Below are 20,238 nucleotides of genomic sequence, written 5' to 3' on the forward strand. Positions count from 1 at the left end.
AGTTTGCGAGGGGTATCCCATAGGATCCTTAAAGCAATCCTTTAAAACTGAGGTTAAAACACAATGAAGGAAGCAGTCTTTAAAAACCAATAAGCCCTGTGCCTCTGTTTCATTAGCGTCTCACCTGCTTCACCGATGCAGGCCCTGCAACAGTCGAGACACTCTCTCAGCAGCTGACCTTCTCTGTGCCTGACTCTACTATAGGCTGCAACAAAATTATGAAAGTATGGGCACATTTTTTCACACAAGCTGTGTGTGTGGGTGGGTGGATGGGTGTAAGTAGTTAATTAGTTACTTGAAGGATTACAAGATTTAATATGCACAAGCGGTAACACTGCAAAAGCAGCCCAAACCAGAAAAGACGGCTGGCAAAAAGTGGCCGACAAATTACACGTGTGTGCATTGTACTTACTGAAAGCAGCGTTACGGATTTTGCAAATGTTCATTTTTTTCCCTCTGCTTAAAACACATTTAAAAAGCGGCGTGATTATGCGGCGTATACTATGCCGAGGGTTGGTATGCAGCGTGTAAAACAGTTTGTCGCGGATAATTTGCCTTTTACTATTACACGAAGGCAATTTCCTGTTAATACTTCGTTACATTGATATAGCGGTGTTCTCAGTATTCAAAGCGCTATCCACACAGGGAGGAACCGGGAAGTGAAACCACAATCTTCCATAGTCTCCTTACTGCAAAGCATCAGCACTACTACAGCACCACAATGCTCAATTTTCTTATCACTTCTGTTTACAGAGATCGGGTCGTGGATAGCATTGTTGCAATGTTACTTTTCTTGGTGGCTTATTACATTATACAGATGTTTCACATGTTCATTTTTTCCTCTGTGCTTAAAAGACATTAACAAAGTGTTTCTCAACTGTGACTCCGGAACATCTCAGTACGCAAGCTATATTAAGCGTCAACAACGAAGACTCGCTACACCTTAATCTACAAGTACTGACACTTATCCCTACCGACGAAGTAACTTTCACCAGCGTGGCCTTCTTCGTCACAGACGATCCCGGTTTCAATCACGGACAATTATATGTTGCCCTCTCCAGAGGTCTATCTTTTCATTCACTCACAGTGGTATCCACAAACCCACCCAATTTGGACAACTGTGTCGTTCAGGAAGTGTTCACCCATCAATACATAATTATGTGGCGTATGCTATGCCGCGAGTTGGCTAGTGATTCTATAAAGAGTGTAACAGGAACCAAAATCCATTTTCAGTGATAGACACATAAAAGAAACATTTTCCACACCAAATAGGTGACAATCCACCAGTTTCCATTTCTGAACCATAACATCTTGCAATTTGTAGTGATTCAATGTTGTCCAATGTCACACACACATGCTTAGAGGTCAGCCAAAGGGTCTAATTCAGGGTGATAAAACATTTGAAAAGGGTTGGTAACAAGTATTAATACCTTTCTCTTCTTCCTACAGACCTACAGAGGAATAACTCCTTCTTTCCAACACTTCCGTCCCATCCTGGTGATGTCACTTCTAACTTCCTGCCTCCTTAATATAAGAACCATCCATTAACTCAACTTTTTGTCTTTTGTTATTTTGCGGTTCCAAAGACCGGTTTCAGTCTTTTAAGACTAACCATCTTGCTACAATATACAGGGAGGATTCCCAAATCTTTTTTGTGTCTCCTTTGCCTTATTACACCAATTTGAATTAAAATATTAAACTGGAGAGTCAGCTTTGAAATGCATAGTCAATGCATTAGCTGTTGATGGATTCTGGTATAAATACTGGTGTGCAGCAGTTGGTGTATTCTGAAATGGTCTGAAAATGTGCACTCTATCCATGACAGGAATCATCCCTAAATACATTTGCATAAATTCAGTAAATAATATTGTTACATGCATATGTGAAAATATTGCCAAACACCAAGAAAGTCAAGGGAACATTATTTCATTAATCCATGCATTTTCAAATTTACTTAAAGGAATACCAATCTCCACATTCGCTGATCAAGAATCTTGTCTTCAATCCAAAAGCGCAACCTCGTGTGAAAGGGCTTTCTGTTTGTGGACTATTTTCATTTTCCAGAGGTATCTGTTCACCAGTATTTCAGCAAAAAATTCAAATGCTTTGGATGTTGTGAGCATAAAACTGGATAACTTGACATATGGATTACAGTATGTGACCAGATTATTGGGAGATTTTTTTCAAAGACATTGATACTGTTTGCTGTTGTCCAGCACTTGTCAACACAGGCTCCCATTGTTATCTTCATTCTCCACGAATGCAGGAGATTAAAATTTGTTTCCAGACATTACTAAAAACTACATGGGGTTAGTAATATGAGTGGAGTATTCATTTAATACAATTTAGTGTGCATGGACCTGGGGCCAAAGCCAACTCCAGCAATACTAGGTACAAGACAAACCCGAACCCTGAACGGAGTGCCACAAAATTGTAAGGCATAATCAAAGGCAAGCAACACACTCATTCACATGTAGACAATTTAGAGATAATAATTAAAACCAACCACTTTGGGCCATGAAAGAAACTTCAAGTAGCAGTATGAAATCCATGTGGAACAAAGGAGAATATAAACTTCCCATACACAGAGACAGGCCAATGAACAGTAAGACAGGACATTAATAGTAATTACTGCATCACTGTGGTCCATTAACAAATTCATTTAATACACAACACTAATATAAAAACAATTAACACTAGAATCCCTGAAGCCTACGAAAAAACTCCTGGGCCAACTGAAATTCCCTCGCACCTCTCCATTATGGAGTATGTGAATTTCCCCTTGGGGATTAATAAAGTATTTGTCTGTCTGTCTGTCTGTCTGTCTGTCTGTCTGTCTGTCTATCTATCTATCTATCTATCTATCTATCTATCTATCTATTAGTGTCTTTGTTTTGCAAATGTGTCGATCAGCACGCAGCCTGCTATCCCATCCTCCCACTGACGCAGCTTGTTGTACACTAAGTTCTCCCAGCTCAAGTCAGTTTATCTGGGTGTGAGGTGCCTTGAATTGTATAGGGTGAATAATATATCGTTATTTGGAACACATACATTTCATGTGTGTTCCTTGTCTACAACGATATGTAAATGCAGGATGACAGGCAATGCGAGGCAAGAAATGTTGAATACATAACTAGAACAGAAACTTTTTTCATATTCTGCTAATAATTGGCCAAATGCTGACGTGAAGTATATAATGTGTGAAGACTGAAGTCCAAATAACAAATAAACACTTTCACAAAAAGACACAGATATAACAAAACAAGTATGCTTTTTTCAAAAATTTAAACAAAGCAAAAGAAATTGGGATAGGGTACGACACACACACACCCACATATGAGGCTGGTATAGAGGTAAGAACTGCTGTCTCTAAGTTCAGAGGTGGCAGGTTCGATGCCAGGGCTTTCATGCATTAACTGTTTTGAGTAGTGAGCGGCTATTTATTACTACTATCATAGAATAAAAACATACATTTAATTTATTTAAGTCTGTAACAGCCGGTGTAAATTTGTGGTAGTTGTAAAAGTTAGCATTTTGTTTCATTCTCTTTTATTCTCTCAGTCACATTCACGCTACCCCCGATCTGACACAGTTAGTTTTCAAATAAAGATATGCTGTAACAGAGATGAACTCAGATGAGGATGAGGTTTATACGTCGGAGAAAGAGAAAAGAAGCCCTCCCTGCAAGAAACGTCCACTCATACATAAGAACAATTCAGCTGCACCAAACATAACGGCGAAAGACGGCACCATTTGGATGCAGCAAGAGGTCGGGCGTCATCCTGCCAGTGAATCTGCCACAAGCATGTCCTTCAATGAAACAGCAGGGCTTACAGATCTCTCCAAGGTATTGTGCAAAGTTCTGTTTATGATTATGTTTTGTGATGGTCTTTATATAAAAAACATTTATATGTTACTTATATAAAACCGGATCGAATGTTATTTACCTTGATTTATTTACTTATCTTCATACAGTGTACAGTCACACGGAGACTGCAGAGCTTCCTGTGTTTGATTGACACGGGCATGCTGACAAAGCACATGTGTAATACCACTCCTTATTCAGGAAAAGATCCCAGTCGTCCCACGGAAGAAAGCCTTTCCGAGACTAAGGTCATAAAGCTTATGGAACCATTTCTGGACAAAGGCAGAACCATAACAACAGTTGTTTAAAGTGAGACAGGACTTCCACCTGCAGCTTTAGTCATTTGCGTACTAAAGTAGCATTGTAAGCATGTCCGTGCTGATCAAACAGAGGAAGCTCTGCAGTCTACTTGTGACTTTACACTGTAGGAAGATAAGTAAATAAATCAAGGTAAATAGGTAAATAACGTTCGACCTGGCGTTTATATAAGTAACATATAAATGAAAAAGACTGTCACAAAATATAAACACAAACAGGACTTTGCACAATACCTTGGAGAGCTCTGTAAGCCCTGCTGTTTCACTGAAGGACATGCGGGTGGCAGATTCACTGGCAGGACTTGCTGCATCTAAACAGTGCCATCTTTTGCCTTTACGCCTGGTGCAGCTGTGTTGTTCTGGCAGGGAGCGCTTCTGTTCTCCTTCTCCGATGTAGGACCCTCATCCTCATCTGAGTTCACCTGTGTTATAGCACGTCTTCAATTGAAAACTAACAGTGTCAGATTGGGTTTTGAGGAGGAGGGGGCATGAATGTGACTGAGAGAATAAAACTGAATAATGAAACATAACACTAACTTTTACAAGTACAATAAATTTACACCGGCTGTTACAGACTCAAATAGTAGTAAACGTATATTTTTATTCTATAATAGCAGTAATAAATAGCCGCTCCCTACTCAACACAGTTAATGCAAGAAAGCCTGGGGATCGAACCTGCCACCTCTCAACTTGGAGACAGCAGTTCTTACCTCTCCACCAGCCAAGCAGATGTGTATGTGGGTGTGTGTTGTACCTTATCCCAATTTTTTTTACTTTGGTTAAATTCTTAAAAAAATGTGTACTTGTTTTGTTATATCTTGTCTTTTGTGAAAGTGTTTATTTTAGATATTTGGACTTCAGTCTTCACATATTACACTTCATGCCAGCATTAGGCCAATTATTAGTAGTACATGAAAAAAGTTTCTGTTCTAGTTATGTGTTCAAAATGTCTTGCCTCGCATTTCCTGTCATCCTCCATTTACATAGATCGTTGTAGACACAGAACACACATGAAATGTATGTGTTCCAAACAACAATATTATTCACCCTATACCAAGGCACCTCACACCCAGATAAACAGATCTGAGCTCTGAGAATCTTCTTTGCGACTTAAGCTGTGTTGGTGGGGGGATGGCAGGCTGCTTGCTACTTGTGCTGATCAACACATTTGCAAAACAAAAGACACTAATGGAAAGGGGCAAGGAAATTTAAGGTGGCCTGGGATTACAAGCTTTTTCGTAGGTTTCAGGGATTCCAGTGTTAAAAAATGTAATACCATAAAATATTTAAAGATGAGAGTACATTAATACATATAACAATGTTTGTGTACTAAAACACTTGTAATATCTTTATTTAAACTAAGCAATATTTAGTTAAAGTGACTCAGGGGATGCTCTAATAGTGCTCTGTATGCATGTTGGTGGTCCACTCTGCACAAAACATAAAACTTCCAAAAGTAAATATCTCCATATTAAGCCTAATTTCAAAAGGCCAATGCACTGTGTAAAAATATTGGTTACAGGAAATGCAGTACAAACACAGTTATATTCAAACACAGCTTACTCTCCTGAAAAGTGGCAAAAATAGCAAGTTATTGTTCAAGAACTCATTAGGCATTTTATCCTAAGCATAACTGTTCAAACTGATTGAGGGTATATATGACAATAAAAAAAATCTGTCCATTACCTTGATCAGAGTGTCCAGGCAGCTGATTTCTAATCGCTGACGTTTTCTTTCAGGTTTATCTGCGTCATCAGTTTCATCATGGTTTTCAAGGGCCACTATGTTTACATTAAAGAATAAAGGTAAAGGTTTCATTTATTTCGCTCAATTTTATTATGATGATCACAGCTTTACACCCTTGAAATCTATGACGCTAACAATTTCTCTCAGTTGTAGCTCTTTTAAATAACTTCAGTATTTTGCATAGTTTTCTTATGCCAGAGTCAACAAAAATGCAAATAAATACTTACCAGGATGATCTTGACTCAAGTCTTCAACTGCAATCTGCAACATTTCCACCAGGTCCTGTTCAGACATCATTCAGCCACCCTACCAAATAAAAACAACATTGTAGTTCTCCATGTTACTGCTGAATTAAATGGAACAAGCAGAGGGGAAACCACAATAATTGGCTTTAACTTTATTTTGTTTATTTAAAGCCAGAAACAAAAATGCTTTAAATGCATTTTTACTGTAGAAATGATCTGAAGTTAAGACATAAGCCATTTACTAACTAAAAAACTAAATGTTTAGCTTATAATCTAAATACATACACCTACAAGAGAAAATACTGTTATATACAGTACCTGCCATAAAGAAGTAACATTTACACTTCTCTTACCAGTATGAAAGTACGTCATAATACACAGAAAATGTTTTAAAATTTTAGTTAAAATAGGAAATGCAAATTACATTTTCTTTAAGTTGGGTACAATTAAAAAGAGAATGATTATGATTGAGAAGTAACAATATGGAACCTGTTCCACATGGAAAAGATAAGACTTAAGTTAAAGACCAATGTACAGAACCTGAACCTGTTTTGACGTAAAAAGACAAAAACAAACTCCAAAGCCTGGTGTGTTGCCACAACCCTCCCTCGCATAAACTGTGAGCACCAAATATCATATACTGCATAGAGCATTTTTTCATACACCACTGAGCAAGGTGACAAAACAAAACTAGCACCTACTCTATTGTACCATGCTACAGAACTCCTATTAACAAAACATTTGCACACTTTGTCCCCTTGGGTTCAGTGGCAGTGCATGAGTTTTTGTGCAAAAAGAAGGGCGCCTGGGCTCCAAGAGAGTGTGGGTGCATGCTGTAGTATGGACAAATGGCTCTGGAGTGATTGGCTGGATCTGCATTCACATGCAGACAATTTCTTTCTGGGGTTTGCAAGTACTGTGCCCATGGGGAAAAAAGTCTGATTTGAGAGAAAGAGGGTCAGAACATGGAGAAAAGAAAAATAATCCAGAGGTTAAAACGAAGAGGAGAGAAAGAATGACGAGAGTTAGGAATGGGCTGAGCCAATGCTACTATGCAGGCTTCCTGTAGTGGCACATATTATGTTCAAATCATGCATATAGGTACAAATATATATGGAGATACCTGTGAGGTCCTATGCTTCTTCTCAACCACTCAGATCTGCTGATGAATGGTGTCTGGTGATGGCAACTTTGCATGGTATCAAATCTCAGTCCAGACTCTAATTTGTAGCTCCAAGCTGGTTGAACGAGCTGCTCACCTTCATACAAAGCTCTTTTGTATGATGAATTTCTGTCAAAGCAGTAGCTGTTAGGTTTTGTAAATCTGGGGACTGTAACTAGCTTATATTTTGTTTTGAGCTGTTTCCTTGTGCATATAAATTTTGTGCCCATGTCTTGTAAAACTTGCTCCAAAGGGTGATATTATTCTCAATTATGTTGACCTCTTTTGTAAGTCACTTTGGATAAAAGCATCTGCTAAGCACAAGAATATACATTTAAATGCCATGGTATGTAGGCAGACAGTCAGGAATTGTCCCCAAAAAAGGTGAGTGGATGTTGCTCACAGGGCTGGTTTACTCTTGCTGAATGCTCAAGGAGCAGTGGCAACCAATTGCTCTAAGTGGACTCCCGCTGAAGCCCGAGCAATGACAGTGGGAGAAAGGAGTAAAGCTTGGAGGGTCTTCAAGGATGGGATGGCAGGGAGGACATGAACAAATTTAAGGGTTGACTGTGCCTTTCAGATGACGCCAGTTGCTGGAGGTCAGCACAGATGCTTGTTCTAGTGTTTAATGAAAATGATTATGACCATATTTTAACCTAAGGATTTAACCTATTTAGGATTATTTCTTTCCGGTTTATTTTAACCTCGACAAGAACACTGTTTTTATTGGAGTATTTATTTGCAAAGACTGCACCACACTTTACTGTTTGTAACACTTTGTGTGAAAATATAAGCAAAAAGCACTGTTTCCACTACCCTTGCTGTGTGTGTGCCCTGCAAGGTTGTTATAGTTAACGAAAACTAAAATCAAAACTGAAACTATTATTAAAAAAACATTTTGGTAAACTGAAATTAAATAATTAACAAAACCGAAATGAAAAACTAAAACTAAACGAAACTATTAAAGTAGCTGGAAAGACTAACTGAAATAAAATAATAATTTAATAAAATAATTTGTTTTCATTTTTGAATGAATATTCTTGCTGTTAGTTTTTAACCCTTATAACTTTTAACTCTAAAACTGTAGTACTAGGGTGTTGTACCGTGTTAGCCATTATGAATGTAGAGAAAAGCCAAGCAAAATGACACCTTTTATTGGCTAACTAGAAAGATTACAATATGCAAGCTTTCGAGGCAACTCAGGCCCCTTCTTCAGGCAAGATGTAAACTTGTTTAAAATGTTTACATCTTGCCTGAAGAAGGGGCCTGAGTTGCCTCGAAAGCTTGCATATTGTAATCTTTCTAGTTAGCCAATAAAAGGTGTCATTTTGCTTGGCTTTTCTCTAAACTCTAAAACTGAAAGTCATCCACCACGAACCACTCGCATATATTCATCCAGCGACCCTGTAGTTAGGATATAGCGGGTTGGATAATGGATGGATGGATAAATGGCGGCGGGTGAAGGAGGGCGGCTGTTCACACAGCATTTGCGGTGACAGAGCGAGCTGAATATGTACGTAAAGCGTGTGGATTAGAAAGTGATTTACGTACCGCCTTTCTTTGCACTTGTTGTATATCAAGATGTAATTCAAATGCCTGAAACTGGAATATGGTGGTCAACAAAAACTTTACTGTGTGGACAGAAAAATCACGAGTGAGTAACATTTCAGTTTATTTCTCAGGTGCCTGCTTTTTGTTGACAGTAATTCACTGTATAGAGAAAGTATAATCATGAAAAAAATTCAACCTCAAGATTTTGATGAATCTTGACGTTTTAGACCTAACCAAGTCTGAAAACACCATTTTTTGGAATTATGTCTGTGTGTGTGTGTGTGTAAACACGGTAACTCAAAAAAGCAACTAGATAGATGGATGAAATTTGGCATGTGGTCGTTACATCAAAATTGTACATCTCTATTAACTTCTGGGCCAAATCCATCAACCAGAAGTGGTACTTTACCTGAACACTTACTCGATTTTTTTTATTAATGGATGCAGCTGCAGAGTCCGATTTAATCAACTTTACTTTAATAATAATTGATCAATATATTATTAATTTGATTTGATTTGTTGTTGATGGTTCTTTAATTTACATAATATAATCATTGTCTTGCAGTTTACTCTTCAAATATCCATCCCCATATCTGTGTACACAAGAACGTCGAGGGGAGACCACTCCTGATTTTTGAAAATAAAACGGCACTGATCGAGAGACTGACTAGGTCGTCATACAAGATCAACATATTGTTGCAAACCAATCACTTTTGCTTTAAAAATGTCATTTAACAATGAAATGATACAAATCTTGTAAAATTCCTGAGTTGGCAATGTCTCTACTGAACTACAGGTAGGTAGGCAAAGACAGTCTGCCAAGTGATGAAAAGCTAAATATACTAATATGTTTTGTATTTATGCTATATTTATTAATTTATCTTTTTTAGTTAATATTCAATCATTATTAATACCAGATATTGTGAAAAGAATCCAATAGCAGAATTATGTTTTAAAATATTTGTCCCCATTTTTTCAATGTTTCTCTCTCTCTCAAAATAGATAGTTGAAATATCATATTCTTTTTGTTCTTAACAACAGCCATATCGTACACATTGTATACCAGGGATTTTTCCTGCCTTGCCTTCAAACCTGCTGGGGTAGGCTCCAGGTTCCTGCGATCCTGCCCTGATAAACAGGTTTAGATAATGTATATATTGTTCCTAATCTTAGATGCTGTCTGTTGTTTTGTGTCCGTCCATACTCCTATTACCTACTCTTGCTCTGCTCATTAAGGGTTTACTGTTCTAAATCATGGGCTATTCAAGTCTCACTGCACCTAACCTTGACACTACATGCTTGTTTTTCTTTGTTTCCCTCAATACAGCTAGGTGAGGTCTGCACACTAATTCAAGCTTAAGAGTCTTGTTCTTCCTAAGGTTTTCATGATCACACCTGTGAGAACACAGTAGATTCTGTTTTCTGATTTTTGATCTTTTCAGGCCTGCAGGTGGCAAAATTCTGTCTATAATTTGTTTGTGCCTGAGATGGAATCAGAGCTTAATATGACTGGTAGGAAATAACAAAGCCCAGTATTTGAGATTTTTTAATGCAATATTGAAGGCATTCATTATAAGCTCTTTGTCATTGGAGCAGGATATGTTGTGTGCTGTAGACATTTAGAGTAAAAAACCCTCACACCTTAAAATTCACTTAAATTTCATTACAAATTGGCCCATTCTGGGCAATAAAAGGAAAAGTAAAGTGCCAACAGTCAGCGCAGATTTGTTCAGCACAAATGACATAGAAAACATTTTAAAAATTATAAAATTGTGTAAAATTGTTCATATTCAGTATCTGGTTTTGATTACGCTTGTTTTTATCAGACAGAAACAAAACCAAATAGTAAACTGTGTCATGTAGTGTAGTAACATTAAACTCATATCCAAACTTGTTAAGTGTACAGTTCTGTCTCATTGTGACACAAACACTAAACTCCATAGTAGCTCTTTAACCATACTATAATTACTAAAACTAAAACTGAAACTAATATATATAAAAATAAAATAGAAATGTCTTTGTAAAATAAAAACTAAACTAAAACTAAAAATGCACAATGAAGGAAAACTAAAACTAAACTGAATTTCCAAGTAAGGTCAGAAAAAATATAGAAATAAAAACTAATATGAAAAGGCAAAACTATAATAACCTTGGTGCCCTGTCAATGACTATTATGGTTTCATGACTATTAATGTCCACAGTTAATGGAAGTGATGCCAGCTGCAGGCAACCCGGGCATTATACCCTTTAATGCATGTTTGTGCAGCATTCACCTCTAACCCCTTCTAACCACATCATAAGGAAGCATAAAGAAGTGAAGTACCATAATGAATGAATTCTATAGAAGGAATGAACAAAGACTGTTTAAACAGAGTCGACAAGAAACAAACTATCAATTGGAGAGAGGCATCAGACAAGGAAAAGACCAACAGCACCCCGTGGGATAAAAAAACAGGTTGCTCCAAACTGCAAAGCTATAATATTAATCTACACAATGATGACTTCAATGATATACATAGAAGAAAACAAGCCATGGCTCTTCTACCAGCAATAGTAAACAAAGATGAGGTGGAAAAAGCACAGGCAAGTCCAAACTGAAAGGATGGCAAGGCTGAAGGCAGTGACAACACATGACAGAAGCAGGCAGAACATTAGCAGATGTGTAATAGAGAGGAGCTACATAGAAATGACATTGGATCTTGAGCACCACTGTGGCAGAATTAGGGAGTGCCAATAGGACATCTCAGTAGAAAATCAAAATTAAGGCTCATAATAATACAAAGGGCTCAGAAAAGTATACGTTTGGGGGGGAAAAGTTAATTTTAATAAAAGTATCAGTCAGCAGAATTATCAGGGAATATTAAGTACAGTGTGGAAAACGTGAAGGAGGTTAGCTTTTTTAAATATATGATGATGACCTGAAACAGCTTTTTTAAATATATGATGAAAATATTTGATGATAACCTGAAAATTGTCAAATTCTTCATAGGCTTAATTTGTGCCATTGTAAATCATATTCCATGGGGCATTGCAGAGTCTGAGAACAGCAGGAAATAGGAGAAACAGCTTGCAAACCCACTTCATTATTGATTTTATTGACTTCCTTGTGGCATTTCTGGGATAAAATCAGGGAATTCGTGTATTTCCTGGCCCTTAAAGTAAACACAGAGAATTCTGTAACCCTTTTGGAGTACTGTTTGGTGGGGTCTCAAGGGTGGGTAACTTTGAAGAGGACAGCACACTGTATGTCAGCCTTTTGCCACCTGGTAAAATTCAAGCTTATTAAGAATAGCCAAAAAATTAAAGAACCCCATTCTCCATGTTTTCCTAAACCCCTACGATTAGGATATTTCTTTATCAATTTCTAATATCTAAATCAATAATTTTCAAGTTAAGGACTACTCAACTTTCAATTGCCTTAATTTGTTTATCATTGTAGCATACCAGTGTACTGATCTCATAATCTTCATTTGTTCATCTGATTCATGCTACGGTGAAAAATGACAAATATTCCTGAAAACCCTACTGCATGCTAGTTTTTAAATGGTCTCCAGCTGGTCAATAAGAAAATTCTTTATATTGTCAAAGAAGGCAGGCATGTTAGCTGTAGCAGAGTCGGCAGTGTTCACCTTGGCACAAGCACAGTTCTTCCTCCGGCCTGAATGACTTTGCATGGAATCTGCTTCCGTTATATTTTTGAAATCACAGATTTGAGGAAAATCTTTGAACGTTAATTATAACTGAGTTCTATAAGGAAATAAGTGAAAAATAAGTAAAACATTACATCACATGTTCAACTATAAATAGGCATAATAATGAAACAACTGCTGTAAGGTGTAATCATGAGTTGAAAAAGTATTAAATTGCTGTTGAAAGCATCTGAAGAGTGGTTCTGTGATAATGTTTACAAAAACATTTTAATATTGTGTGAGTGAAGTCACTTAGGAAAACACAAGAATTACCACTAAACCACTTTAGTGGAAAAAAATTGTAAACTATGATGATCAGAAGACTAGTGAGCTCAAGCTTGGTCATGAGCAGTCCATATAGTAGGAAAATGAGAAGAATAACAGAACTTTGATGCACTGCAAACTTTAGATGGATTGCTTTGTTGCTCTACAATGAGTTTATTAGATATACCAGTCGCTTTGCATGTTATGCCTTCTGGACATGGATTCTAAAAGATCTTGGATATATTGTTCAGGAATTCTGTACTATGTGTCTGGAACCATTCAGAGATAATGTGCCTTGTGGCATGGTACATTTTTATGTTAGAAGTGTCTGTCTGTAAATGGATAAATTGCAGCCATTAAAGAATGAGCTTGGTAAAAATGCCTTGTCATTTACATGTCCTTATGTGAGTGTCAGTGCCCTAATATATGTCAGTGAAACATTTACCATTTACCACACCTTTAAACTGCTACCACCAGCCTTTATTGTTGGCACTGATGTGCAAATTCTGAATTTTTCACCATTATGATTTAAAAGGATCCTGGATTCATCCAACCGAATTAGTGTTTTCCACTCTTTAACATTCCAGTTTTGATTTGTTGGTGTCCTCTGGAAACCTACTTTGTTTACCGCTGATAGCATATATTCCTAATATGTTCATTGGCTATTATATGTCTTTGAGAAATTCCAATAAGCGGTGTGTTTTGCGACAATATTCTGCATGCCAGTGTTGGACTTTGGTGTTATTTGCCTACATATGACCTGTCTGTTAGCTCGTATGATTCTTACCATTCTCCTTTTAACCCTCTGATAAACAAGATGATTTTGTCACCAGGATTGTTTATCCCTTGTAGATTTTTGATTTTCACACCATTCCAGGTAAACCCTTGAAATGGTTGTTTGAGAAAAGTCCACGATGACAGTCATTTTGAAGATGCTGAAGATGTATAGTTATATTATACATACATATAACTAATATGTATAGAACCACTTAATCAAAGTCATTAAGCTAATTTATTTTATCTCATGCTAAAATCTTTAGTCTGCCTGATTTATGCCACAAACCTATTACATGTTGCAATATAAAATTTTTTTGAGGGGAATACTATCTCATTAAGTAAATCATTACATTTCTTATGAACACCCCAATTTAGGTAGCTTATGCCAAATCAGACTTTTTAACCTACAACAGTTCTTGCTACAAAGACTTTCCCATATTCATCATGTACAGTATTTCACGAATCCTTACTATGACAATTTGCCTTAACTCAGAACAAAGTATTAAATAATTCATATCTATATACAAGTTTTTGTTTATTTTTACATCAAAAATAAGGGGGAAGATGACATTTTGAAACACAAAAGCTTGCCACAACATGAGGCCTGTCTAATATGGTTTCCTGTCCATATCTGTCTATATACTGTACCTAGTAAAAACAGTCTGTAACTAACCTCACTGTCTCTTTTTCCGCTATTATAATGACATTTCAGGTTTCCTATGAGTGCTGAATTTATCCCATGCTTAACTGGACTGTGGCAGGAAATAAGGTTTAACTCAAGAACAGACAGACAGACAGACAGACAGACAGACAGACAGACAGACAGACAGACAGACAGACAGACAGATCATATATATCATATCATATATTTACACTAACTCTCAATGCATATTCAGTTGGTTTGATTACAGTATTCATCTTGGGAAGAGTTTTTATAAATATTGAATTTGTAATGGTCATATTAAATTAAATCTACAGTGAAACCTAATAAGCAGGCCTGAAACTTAACTCCAGACACTTTTAGCCTAAAATTCTTACCATTTAATTAAAACTAGTTTTAATTAGTTAAAATTATGATCCAATATTAAATTGTGGGACTGGTCTGGAAACTTTCAAATATTTTTGGTAAGCATTTTCTAAGACCTGCCTAGATAATCTCATAAAATATGTAATTGAAAAAAAAACTGTAAGAAGGTAAATTGGTAAATTCAGGATCAAGGACAAAGAACAAACCCTCACACGCAATTAGAAAACCTGCCATATATACCTCAGAGCATGAGGCTACAAAAGTCCTCCCTATGTGTTTTGTTAAATAAGAAATTTAAGGAAGAGGATAACAACTGAACCATTTTTCCTATTTTTGTTCATTAATCCCTATGTATTCATACAGCAAAAAATTGTGCTTAGATTGCATTTTGAAAATAATCTGTCTAGAGCAAGATATCAACAGACTCTGAATGAAGCCACTGTGGAAGTTTTATTTCTATATGCATTTCATTTACAGAAAATGTCATGGTATATAAATCAAATGAAGCAAATTCTAAAGCCACATAGTGCCATTAATTCCTTTGGCCCCTCCACCACACCTTTTTGTATGACATGGGAAGAAAACAGCTGAGTGAATCAACTTTACACAGTTTTGTGGTAAGCCACTCATTTTATTTCACCTTGAAAATATTAAATTACAGAAAATATATTAAATTCAATTAATTTTCATTACATTACTAAAATAAACCCATCTTTGCTATTTTAGTAAGAAATGACAAACAAAAGACAAATATTTACATTAATCAGCAATATAAAAATGTAGTGATCTGAAAAACCCCTAAACAATAATACATACTTGTCAAATGTGAACATAAAGTCCAATTCAAGTTTTAAAAAAATAAGTGTTATAAAAGAACATTTTTTGGTGTAGCTAATACTGTAAAACTGTGCACTAGCAGTTCATTACCCCCTTTTCAAATTGAACATATTTCATGGAGAATCTATTTAATCAGAAAAATGCAAGGCAAATTAATGTATACATAAAACATAAGGTAGGCAGGTAAAGCAGTGTATCAACAGGCAGGTAAAGCAGTGTATCAGGATTTGATTAAATCCTAAATAACTTTTGTATGAGTTATATACAAGAAAGGACATTTGACTTGATCATCAATATTATGAAATACTTAACAAGTAATGAAGGATGTAAGATGATGTTTTGGAAAAAAATTAAGGCATGCTACTAAAAATTGTGATGCCTGCAGATGACTAAGTTACTTATTGCAACAATGGAACAATTTTCATTAAAAACACTTTCTTCAGTCCAACAAGGCAACCAATCCTATTCACCTGGATTCTTCAAAATAACATCAATTCAAGATCTGAATGTTCTTAAAATCCTACTCTCTATCACACTACTTGATAATTTATCATATTTCATGTACCTATCGTTCATTCTACATTTTCTAACATTTATGTGAAATTTGCCCTTAACAAGCTTCCATATACATTATGTCCCAATATTCTTGTTAAAGAAGTATTCACTATATTAATTTCCTTGATAATTTTAAACATTTCAAATCATGTCACCATTTAACCTCATTATGCTTAAACCGAAAAGGTTCAGTTCATTTAATCTTTTCTTTTAGCTCATACCTCTCAGTCCTGGAAGTAGCCTTATCTTTGTCCTGTGGACTTTCTCTAGTGCTGGCATGTCTTTTTTTGCAATATGGAGAACAAACTTACGGAGAATGAACTGTACACGGTAGTCCAGATGAGGTCTCTCTAGGTTTTATATAGGTTAAGCATAATCTCCCCTGACTTGTAATTTTATACATCACACTAACCTCGTATTACCTCCTTGATCACTTCTGTATGTTGCCTAGATTAGATGATAGTAGATGATAAATCTACTATGACTCCTAGGTCCTTATCATATGGTGTGCTTTCAAGTGTCAGACCTCCAACTGTGTATTAAGGATCTACCTTTTTATTTGATATGTGTTATACCTTGCATTTACTTGATTTACACAAATCTATCCAAGCCCAATAATGTGTCTCTGTAATGATTTAGCTGATTCTATATTATCTGCCTTTCCTCTTAGTTTAGTATCATCTGCAAACTTTGCTAGCCTGTTTGTTGTTTATGTTCTAAAAACTGGAGCAGCCCCAGCACCTACCTACATACATTTCCACTTGTTATTTAAGTTTGATTGCTAACATCTCATGGGTTGCAGGGCTTGCAAAATCAGTAGCCTGATGTTCTGGGGCTATTAACTTTTCCCATCAGGCTACCAAAATGTAACATCACCATGCATGACAGGCTACCTGAAATTATACACCAAGTGAAATCAAATTCCCTCCTTTATTCACTTTGTCCGCTTTCAGGACTTGCCATTTGAATAAAATTAAAAAAATAATGATCATAGAACAAACAGGTTTTTAATCAATGATTATTCTGTAGTGACATGCACACCTGTGCATGTGTATAATGAGTTTATTTCTCTCTTCTGTTTCATATTGTAATGATCTGACTGGAGATTCAGAGGGCCATGAACAGTTAATGAGCACTGTGTTTTCAAAATGAACAATGAAACACGGAAGGCAAGAGACAGGATAGAGTTTGGAAGTTGCCAGAGCGGAGACGCCCTGTCTCTGCATTTAGGGGGGGACATACTATGTGGGAGTAGAAAGTGTGCGGATGAAAGAGACACTAAATGGCCTAATGCATCTCTCCATAAATTGGGAATAACTTGAAACCTTTTGCCCTGAAAAGGCAAGTAGTTTATGGAAAATGTTCAAGATACCCAGAACACAAGACCCCAGCAAGATCAAAGAACAGAGAAGTGGAGACAAATGCACAGATGCCAAGGGAGGAGGATGATGAAGCTGTGCCCTCAACATCGAGTGACACTCTCTTATCTGTAATTTCAGTGAAGATCTCAGATTCAGAATCTGACACAGACTGATTCATGTTTAAATTCATCATATTGTGAGTTAGAACCAAATGCATATTTATGTTGATTAATGTTGATTATTGTTACTTGACTGTTAAATAATTTATGTATGATTGTTGCTATTTATGTTTGGAAAATGTTTTTGAATTGATTTTTCAACTATATCTAACTTTCTACATTTTTATTCGAGCTACTTAAATTCTTCTTGGGCTACCAAAATCTGAATAGTGCCTGCCCATAGAGCTACCAGAGATTTTGGAATTTTGCGAGCCCTGAGTTGTCCCCATCAAAAGCTTTCTGAATATCAAAGTAAATAATATCAGATGTACTTCTCTGATCATACACTTTTTGTTGCTTCCTCCTAGAATTCTAACATATTAGTGAAACATTATCTCCCTCATCTGAATCAGTACTGTTTTCTAATATACCCTTTTTCTTGACATATGACGCTCAATCTTTTCCTTAATAATTGTTTCCATTTATTTACCCAAGACGTATGGTAAAAAAGCTTCAGGGTAAACAAAATAATATTAAGATTAACATAAAAGTATAAAGAGATGGCAGGCAAATATGTGAATTATTTAAAAATAAATGCTGCAGTAAGCTTTTGCTTAGGTTTGCTCATTAAAGACAACAGTTGTATGTACAGGTATATTCAAATTGTAGAACTATATTAGACAGAAAAGAAAGGGGGTCTGTTAACTAAGTCCATCAAGACAGAGGTCAAGAATATGAGCATTATGATGACTTACTAGTCTGAAGTAGTTTTCAGAGTGAATGAGCAACATCATTGCTTGCAATGACAGATCAAGGGTAATGTCCAGACCCGTCATTTTGGGGGCAGGAACAAACCCTGGACAGGGTGCCAGTCCATTGCAGAGCAAACACATACACACACACCAAAAACAAACAAGGGACAATTTAGAATCACCAGTTCATCAGGTCTTTGGACAGTGGGAGGAAACCGGAGCACCCACAGAGAAATGGAGAGAACATGCAGACTCCACATAAGGTGGACCCTTGATGCAAACCCTGGTCTCTTTGCTGCAAGGCAGCAGTGCTACTACTACTGTGCCACCCATCATATTACCATATTATGACAAAATCACAATAATAATAGTAATAATACTACATTTCATTTAGAGAGTACCTTTCCTGTACTCAAAGAACTTAAAAAAAACACAGACACTAGTTGTCTTATTTTATTCCTAAAAGGTGATTATAAAATAACTTTATATAAAAAATTATCCTATGAATATGTATTTATTGTATAATGCTTTGTTGAATATTTTTTAACACGTCTGCAAAATACAAATGGAAGCATATATTTAGAGGTGTGCTGTATCAAAAATCATTTTAAATTCAGTCCGAAGGAGAGGGAGAAGTAACAGAGGGACAAAACAAAAATGGTAAATTAATGGTTAGCGAATGATAGCGTTATGCAAAAATGTTTGCAGTAAGAAATGGCACAAGTGCATTCTAAGATGAGAAAGTCAAAGTATTCAAGAAGGCGGATGTCAAGAACAATGCTCTAAAAATAATTTTAAAAAAAAATAAAAAAGGGACAATGATAAAGACATTAGGAAAAATTTGTTGGTCATAAAGACATGGTGAATATGGATGCTTTCATTCTGTCAAAACATGTACAAACTGCTCCTCACAAAATTGACCAAATCTGCATTCTGAAACCTTATCAGGGAAGAGTCAACAAGTACTGGCAATCTAATGGACCTTAGATCAGCCTTATATAGAGAAAAAAACATCAGGCAACTAATTTGTGTATTTAACAGTTTTAATGTTAAATTACTGGAACAGATGAAGTAATTTTTGCAGAAAAACAGTAGAACACATGTTAAACAACATAAGTAAATACTAGCTTTGGCAGTCTAGTAAAGCTCAATCAGAGAAACAGACAGTTCTCAATTTCTCAATATTTTTCCAAACATGTTAGTGTTACTTTAATGGTATCTGAAAAAATTAATATTAAACAGGTACCAAAACCTATTTGATCAATATTTTTCCAAACATGTTAGTGTAACTTTAATGGTATCTGAAAAAATTTATATTAAACAGGTACCAAAACCTATTTGAAAATACTATTGGCAAAACATAACTTGTTTCACTTATGTCTCAGAGACATTATGGATATGAAGTGGAGACAACTGCACAAATGAAATTGTATAATTTACCAAAACTGAGTAACTAGAGTTTGTATCTTTTTACAACACTACATGCCAATACACCCACCAGATTAAAAGGATGAGGGCCCTTCCATATACGTTAATTTTGCTTCTGTGTTTTTGCATTTAACATAATCTAGTGTTTCAAAAAAATATATGTCCAAAAACTAATACAAAGGCTGATATAGGTCCTGGAGCTCTTAATGGCTTTCTTTTGCAACCCCTGTACAAAGCTGCAGTTCTGCGTTGTGTTCTAATAAAGCTCAGGAGCCCACGATGTGTTTCCCATAGACTCTTTCTGATAAAATAAAGGAACAAACATACAGATCAACAACTCACTAGGGAGATACACCCAATTCTTTTACATCAGAACATAGGCTAAAACAGAATCCCATGTATATAGACATAAAAAATAATGAAACTATGTACCTGATAAAATACTGGAAAACACAGGTCAGGAACTTCTAGCCACCTTATTACGTACATCTGAAATTGCAAAAT

At 36.0% G+C, this 20,238-nt stretch overlaps 1 protein-coding gene across 4 annotated transcripts in view; it reads right to left on the bottom strand.

The window, feature by feature from the left end:
* LOC114658096 (protein BANP-like) overlaps positions 1 to 20,238 on the bottom strand; it is a 283,298-nt gene that overhangs the window by 253,091 nt on the left and 9,969 nt on the right. For all 4 annotated transcript variants that reach the window (XM_051931469.1, XM_051931468.1, XM_051931466.1 and 1 more), the window contains exons 2-4: positions 20,167 to 20,223; positions 6,156 to 6,234; positions 5,869 to 5,963 (exon numbers count right to left, since the gene is read on the bottom strand). In XM_051931469.1, the coding sequence (XP_051787429.1) occupies positions 5,869 to 5,963; positions 6,156 to 6,225 (165 nt within the window). In that variant the 5' untranslated portion in view covers positions 6,226 to 6,234; positions 20,167 to 20,223. The remainder of the gene's footprint in view (positions 1 to 5,868; positions 5,964 to 6,155; positions 6,235 to 20,166; positions 20,224 to 20,238) is intronic.

The sequence above is a fragment of the Erpetoichthys calabaricus genome, chromosome 9, assembly GCF_900747795.2.
Source record: "Erpetoichthys calabaricus chromosome 9, fErpCal1.3, whole genome shotgun sequence".
Lineage (NCBI taxonomy): Eukaryota > Metazoa > Chordata > Cladistia > Polypteriformes > Polypteridae > Erpetoichthys > Erpetoichthys calabaricus.